Source organism: Fragaria vesca, linkage group LG2 (assembly GCF_000184155.1).
Source record: "Fragaria vesca subsp. vesca linkage group LG2, FraVesHawaii_1.0, whole genome shotgun sequence".
Lineage (NCBI taxonomy): Eukaryota > Viridiplantae > Streptophyta > Magnoliopsida > Rosales > Rosaceae > Fragaria > Fragaria vesca.
Window position 1 is genome coordinate 5,275,245 of NC_020492.1, and position 7,780 is coordinate 5,283,024.

General features: G+C 36.0%; 1 protein-coding gene across 1 annotated transcript; it reads left to right on the forward strand.

Moving 5' to 3' along the window:
• The first annotated feature begins 2,067 nt into the window (after positions 1-2,067).
• LOC101292558 (probable methyltransferase PMT25-like) lies at positions 2,068-7,538 on the forward strand. The gene is made up of 9 exons (XM_004289833.1): positions 2,068-2,273; positions 2,843-3,872; positions 3,951-4,100; positions 4,875-5,145; positions 5,235-5,345; positions 5,422-5,596; positions 5,883-6,152; positions 6,649-6,846; positions 6,961-7,538. The coding sequence occupies exons 2-9, from the start codon at positions 2,883-2,885 to the stop codon at positions 7,187-7,189; spliced, it is 2,394 nt and encodes a 797-aa protein (XP_004289881.1). The 5' UTR covers positions 2,068-2,273; positions 2,843-2,882; the 3' UTR covers positions 7,190-7,538.
• Positions 7,539-7,780: the final 242 nt, after the last annotated feature.

A 7,780-nucleotide genomic window follows, 5' to 3' on the forward strand; every position in this document is an offset into this window, starting at 1 on the left:
GGTGTCAATAACTGGTCAGTAACCGATTACTGGGAGTCAGTAACTGATTACTGGGTGTCAGTAACTGATTACTGGGGGTTAATAACCGGTTACTAGGTGTCAGTAACTGATTACTGGGGGTTAATAACTGGTTATTAGGGGTCGTTAACTGGTCAGTAACTGGTTATTGGGGGTCAGTAACTAGTTACAGGGGAAATTCCGGTGATCGGAGTCCGACGGTCGGGAAAATTCCGGTGACCGGAGTCCGGCGGTCGGGAAAATTCCGGTGACCGGAGTCCGACGGCCGGCGACCGGAGTCCGGCGGCCGGTGACCGGAGTCCGGCGGCCGGTGACCGGAGTCGGAGTCCGGTGAGATTCCGACCAAGTTTCTCTTTTTCATTTTCTCTCTCTATGTATGTTTAAAGGATGAGGGCAAAATAGTCTTAAAATAATATGGTTTATTAAGACTTTAGTAAAGATTTGTGCATTTGGGCATAAAAAAGGTTACCTTATATTGAAATGGGCTAATGAAAAAGATTGTCATTGGAATGGGGAATGAGGGGTTCAAATTAGTACTAAATGAGCATTTTCCCTTTAATATAATTAATATATATTTACTATTTGGTCTCTTTTTACATATTATTTCATCTAATTTTTGATAGAAATTTTTGGGAGTGCGGCTATTAGGATCTCCAAATTTGCTCACTAGACCTCACTCTATTTTGAATTATTAAATTACATATACATCCTCATACACAATGACTATTAAGGACAATAATTATACAAAAGGAAATATTGTATTTATTCCCTCTAGACTTTCCAATTCAATAATAATTGATTCCGTTCTTTATTATTTTCCTTATATATATTTTTTTCCAATTTCTTTTTATTAAAGCAATAGTTTCTAAGAGCTAAAAAAATAATCAATATCGATCATGTGACATACAATTTTGTATTATCATACATGTTGAGCGCATATATTTGCAAGATGCATAAATATTTTGTAAAAAGAAAAATTAATATCTATCGATTATAGAAATATATATTTATTGAAATAATTTATTATGATGTATAAAATAGAGATCAAATTATTCAAAAGAAAAAAAATAAAAGAAAAAATAACACGTACAAAAAACAAAAACAATTATAAAGATATATACAGTAGTTCATGATAGAACATTTTCTTGCATGAAAAAAATAATCAAAAAATGAAGGTAGGGATAATAAATCGATGTTGACAAAGAAAAAGGAAAAAAAAAAGAAAGAAGTCTATTGATTGAATAAGAGGTAATTAATTAATTGAAATATATGTCAATAAATAACTAAGGTTATGTTAGGAATTTGAAATGAAGTCTAGTGAGCAAATACTTATATTGAAAAGTAAAAGGGAGGTGTAAAGAGAATGAGAGGTATAATGAGCAAATTTGGAGGTCCCAATAGCCGCACTCAATTTTTGGTTATCATCGTTCAATTTATAATCAAATGATTATTTTAACTCTAAATCACCAATACAAATTTTCAAAATTCACAAGCTAGTACAACTGTAGAAGTACAATAGCTATTAAACATAGATAACTAGTTATTCGATAAAATATGTCATGATAAAGATGTAGTACTTGACAATATGATTTACAAGATCAAACTAAAGCTGATAAATATGCAGTACTTAACATTATAATCTGTAAGATCAAACTAAAGTTGATAAGGATACAAAAAAAAAAAAGACATCCCAAATGAATTGTGGAGAAGAATTGGGGTTAGAGAAGAAGACGTGCTTTTGACGATTTTAGGGTAGAAGACGTCGAAAAAAATACTTCTAGTGCGATTTTTTTTTTTAATAATAGATGTATGTTTTGGTCATTTAACTTACCTATAAAATCTCAATAGAAACATAAAATAATAAGAGTGTGTATTAAAAAGATTAGGGGTGTGTATTTCAAATTTTTTTTCTTACAAATATGAAAAACAAAAAACAAAAAAAATCTTGTAGATCACCGTCATTTTGACTCATTTCTATAGGAGATAACACACTGTTTTGTTTTGACTTGGTTGACTCGGGGTTAATTGGGTTACAACCTAACCTGAGCTGGTACTTCCGATCCCATAAAAAGGTTATAGAATTAGAACTAGATCTCTCTGTCAGATATTTACTTGACAAGTTGCCAGAGCCAATAATAGAAATGAAATAGTAGTCGGTGCTATAACACCTTAAAAAGACAGACCCACAGACCCAGTTCCGAGTTCTATTACTGACTTGAAGGCATACAGAATGCAGTGATCAACAAGACCCTACAGTACGTTTTCTCAGTCTCAGATATCCCCCTTGTCTTTATTTTCATTACATTCTTGTTCTCTTGCATAAAGATCTTTGGTTTTTGATGTATTGCACCCACATAGGTTCCAAGTTTCAAGCTTTGTTTCAGTTTGCATATAACCCACTATGTATTTCTCTCAGTTTGCCAAGCATTGGATAGTTCTAATATTGACCCACCAATTTAGTTTTCAAGATGCTTTGATGGGTTTCTAGTTATGACAAATGGGTTGTTAGTAGTTAATGGAAAGAAGGTCTTTTTGGTGAAATCCAAAAGCAAGAATTTAAGATCAAGAAATTTCGAGTTCCTTTGTTAATTGATAGATCTGTTTTATTTGGAATGAAGTTGAGCTGTTCTTTTTATGCTGTCATATGATCTACTTTTTAATATTAGTTATAACATGCTATCATTTGCAATCAGTTGCACATCAAAATTAGCGTGGATCCCTATTTGTATGTGAAAGATCACAGCCTAGTTTGGTTCCTCCATTCAAAAACAGTTCTTTTTCGGTACATGGACAGCTGAGTTCCTTTTTTTATTGCCTTCCTCAGGTGTATGTATAATTTGGGGTATTGATCTTTGCTTCTCAAGATGGCTATGGGGAAGTATTCCCGAGTTGACGGAAAGAAGTCACTGAATTGTTGCTCAACAACCAGCCTAGTTGTATTTGTTGCATTTTGTTTAGTTGGGGTATGGATGTTAATGTCATCAGCTGTTCCGATTCAGACTCAAAGTTTATCAACTGAGGAGAATCTGGCTGATAAAAGTTCTAAGCAATATGAAGACAGTTCTGGTGGATTATCGGAAAGTGTAACAATAGAGGATGACAATGGCAGTGACTCACAAAGTGAAACCAATATTGAAAATACTCAAAATGTTTCACAGGATGAGTCCGTGAGTACTAGTGAAGAAAAACAGGAGGAAGTGGTTTCAAAAGAGGTTTCTGAGGAGAAGGTTGAGTCTGAAAGTGAGAATGATGATGAGGGAAATCAGCAAGAGAAGTTTGTGAAGGAGAGCTCTGATGAGAAAAATGAGACTGAAGAGGAACCAAAGACTGAGAAAGAAAATGATGGGGACGCGAAAATAAATGATCAGGAAGCTAGTTCTGGAGATGAGCAGTCAAACTCAGAAGCTGAATCAACAGAGCAAGCAGGTGATAAAACGAGTGAAAATGAACAGACAGAATCAGAGGGTGAAAAAAAATCAGAGGGAGATGAATCTACTGATGAAAAGAAGCAGGAAGATGAAGTTCCTAGTCAGACTGATGAGGAGAAGGTTGAGAACAATGAAGACAAAAATTCAGAAAAAAGTGATACCAGTAATAACATGGAAAGCGGGAAGGAAACACAGAAGTCTTCAATATCTAAAACTCAGAGTGAGTATAGCTGGAAACTCTGTAATGTCACTGCAGGGCCTGACTACATCCCTTGTCTTGACAATTGGAAAACTATTAGAAATCTTCCAAGTACAATGCACTATGAACATCGAGAGAGGCACTGCCCTGAGGAAGCTTCCACCTGTCTGGTTTCTCTACCTGAAGGATATAGACGGCCAATTAAGTGGCCAACAAGCAGGGAAAAGGTATATCATCTGTGAAACAGTTATATTTACCTATTTTTCACACTTGAAATTAAAATGTGTTCTTGGTGCATGATGCAGATATGGTACCACAATGTTCCTCACACCAAGCTTGCAGTAGTTAAGGGGCACCAAAATTGGGTTAAAGTTACTGGTGAATATCTTACTTTCCCTGGCGGTGGAACTCAGTTTAAGAATGGTGCTCTTCACTACATTGATTTTATTCAAAAAGTGAGTCCTATCAACTATATTTGTCCCCATTATATCTGTGCTTTGATTTGCAGGAGTTATTTGCTTTGTCAGTCATGAGAAATCAAGTGTAGTACTTACATCAGTTAGGATTGGACAAGATCTGTCTGACCAAATGAAAAGCCTGTACCTGTGAACGCTCATACTTTGTTCCTATCTATGCTTTTGCGGAATGCCTGAATGTGTAGTGCTAAAGTCCTTGCTTTGAATTGTGTCTGTGTGGGTGTACTGTAGTCCTTTGGGTTTTTTTCTCTACACTCCATATAAAACATATGTATCTGTTGTAACACAGATATACATCTTCTTTTTAACACATGTCATTATTAGAGCACTCCAAAAAAAAAAAAGCATTATTTTCTTATGTAATTTCTTTTTAAAAGAACTTCAGTACTCTGCAATATTGGAACATTCTTGTAGGTCCTTTTCTGGGCTCCTAGAGAAAACTAATTATTGATATTCTTCGGTTTTTTATTCCATTACCTAAAGATCTGGATATGAAATGTAGAGAGCCATCTGATTTGATCTCTTAAATAGAACAAAAAATGCCTCAAGTAAATCCTTGTTTAATTTCATGCTTTATTTTCTTTTGATGGTAATTTTCATTTCATTTCATTTTTCAAACAAGATATTCAGCTTGAATGCTTGATCATCTAACTGTCTGAAGTTTCGATCTAGAAATCATAATTTGTCGGTGAAAGTTATGCTCTCAGTTTCCTAGTTTGTTGCTTAATGTGAAACTTTGTATTGGTCATGCAGTCTCTGCCTGATATTGCGTGGGGTAAAAGAAGCCGTGTGATATTGGATGTTGGGTGTGGGGTAGCCAGCTTTGGAGGATTTCTGTTTGACAGAGATGTTCTTGCCATGTCATTTGCTCCCAAGGATGAACATGAAGCCCAGGTTCAATTTGCGTTAGAGCGGGGTATCCCAGCCGTATCAGCTGTTATGGGTACCACAAGGCTACCGTACCCAAGTTCTGTGTTTGATGTTATCCACTGTGCACGCTGTAGAGTCCCTTGGCATGTTGAAGGTAATAAATGCATGTATATATGTACCTATATATATATATATTTCTTCAACTTGGTTGAGTCTTAGAGATATAATTATGTTACATTTCAGGTGGTAAACTGCTCTTGGAGCTTAATCGTGTTTTGCGACCTGGTGGTTACTTTGTTTGGTCTGCTACCCCGGTTTACCAAAAGCTTCCTGAAGATGTCGGCATCTGGAAAGGTCAACTACTTTTTATCATCTGAGGATATTTGAATGTTACTTTGCTTCTATCTAACATACTCCCTCTTTCTTCCAGCAATGTCTAAACTAACTAAGTCAATGTGCTGGGATCTGGTGCTGGTTAGAAACGACAAGCTCAATCAAGTTGCTGCTGCTATATATAGGAAACCATCTACCAATGAGTGCTACAATGAAAGAGCAGAAAATGAGCCTGCTCTTTGCAGTGAATCTGATGATCCAAATGCTGCCTGGTAATTTACCTTTCAATAGAAAGCATCTTCCATTCTCACACTTATGAGTTTTACATAAAATCTGTAAATAGCTACTTGAATAGAAAAATATGGAAATTGATTTCATTAGGAATTTCAAGTTTTTCTTTGGTCAAATTTGTCCTACCATTTTCAGAAAAGAAAAGAAAAACAAAAAAGATTGTCAAAAGTAATGACTTCAAATTTGCTTCACATTGTTGAAGTATCTTTCTGCAATGAAGATGACTTCCCAACACTTTAAAGGTTTCTTTTATTTCTGCATAATCAGGAAGGTACCTTTGGAGGCATGCATACACAAAGTGCCTGAGGATGCATCAGATCGTGGGTCTCAATGGCCGCCGCAGTGGCCATCAAGGTTGGAGAAACCACCATACTGGTTGAAGTCTCAGCTTGATGTTAATGGAAAATCTGCCCCAGAAGATTTTATTTCTGACTATAAGCATTGGAAGAATGTTGTGTCCAAGACATATTTGACAGGGATGGGAATCGATTGGTCATCTGTAAGGAATGTCCTGGACATGAGAGCTGTATATGGAGGGTAAGCAATTATTATTCTGTTGCTACTTACTTTTCTCCCCATGGATGCTTCACTACTAATAGTGGGACAACGTAGATTAGGGTTATTGCTCAAGCTGATGTGCTAGATGTTAGACAAAACTCAATATTACTGTGTCTTTTTTATTTTTTCACTTTCCTTTTCCTTCGTTCTGTGGCTTCGTTCTGTGGCTTTGCATACAATTGATTGGATTCATTTCTCTCTTTCCAAATATGAATAGCTAGTGCTGATTAAATTAGAGTTGAAATCAAGTACTGCGAACATGTTTATATTTCTGACATTTTAGTTGCTGAAGGGGAAATATTGATGAATATCCTGCTGATGCAAGTTTCACATCAGACAATTGCATGTCATATCTTCCTTTCTGCTGTTTCCTTCTGTTCTTATTTGTATACTACTGAGGCTTTTGTTTTCTGAGGTAGTGAAAATGGCAAAACCTTTCACTTAATCTTTGTCTTTTATGTTTATCATTTTTTAGGTTTGCTGCAGCACTGAAAGACTTAAATGTATGGGTAATGAATGTTGTCCCTCATATTGACTCTCGTGACACACTTGCAATAATCTTTGAGCGTGGATTAATCGGAATGTACCATGATTGGTGCGAATCATTCAGTACATATCCTAGGACTTATGATGTTGTCCATGCAGATCATCTCTTCTCTGTCCTTAAGAAAAGGTATGTTCTAATTCTAAGACATTTCCCTTCAGTTTGCTATGAAGGTGTATTGTAATCCCAACTCTTCATCCAAGTCATCTCTTATTGAATGTGCTTATCCTACTCTGATCACAGATGCAACTTAGTCGTGGTGATTGCGGAAGTTGACAGGATACTAAGGCCAGAAGGCAAGCTAATCGTATGGGATGATGCTGAAACCTTGAATGAGATTGAGAGCATGGCTAAGTCTCTGCACTGGGATATCCGATTTACTTACTCAAAAGACAACATGGGTTTGCTCTGCATTCAGAAAACGTTTTGGCGTCCTACTGAGCAAGAGACAATTCTATCAGCCATTGCTTAGAGGCTTCAATCTGTGCGTTTGACTGCCGAAGGTTGGTCAATGCCAGCATCAGCCAATTGAGTATTCTTCTGTTTGCTGAAGCATTATTTTTCTAATATCAAATATCAAGTTAAATTCATTTGGAAATGTATAATATAGATAGCTACTCTTTAGAAGTCCCTGCATCCCTTGTTGAAGCAGAGGGATTGGGCTTACAACTTTTGTATTTCAACATAATTCTTGAATGAATCTCAAACGTATTACTGTAAACTACAGTCGCAACTGGTATGCTACTGCTCACACTATCATCTTAGTTAAAAGTTCTGCAGCCATCTTGTGCTTGCTATTATGTGGTGGTGATTCAAGTCTCATAATGTGCTTACCACATTTTCTTTTGCTATCACCTATTGTACACATAGGGGAAATGTATACATACCTTTCCTCTACCTATAAGAGCTGAATTAGGTCAAATTATAATTAACCTACTCCTACTTCTCTGATGTTATAGATGATATTTTAGGTACAAATCAGAGTAGATGAAGTTTGTTGAAGACGTCACATATTGTTGAACACTTCTAAGCTTTTGCCAGACAAGATAGGTGATCATGTAAG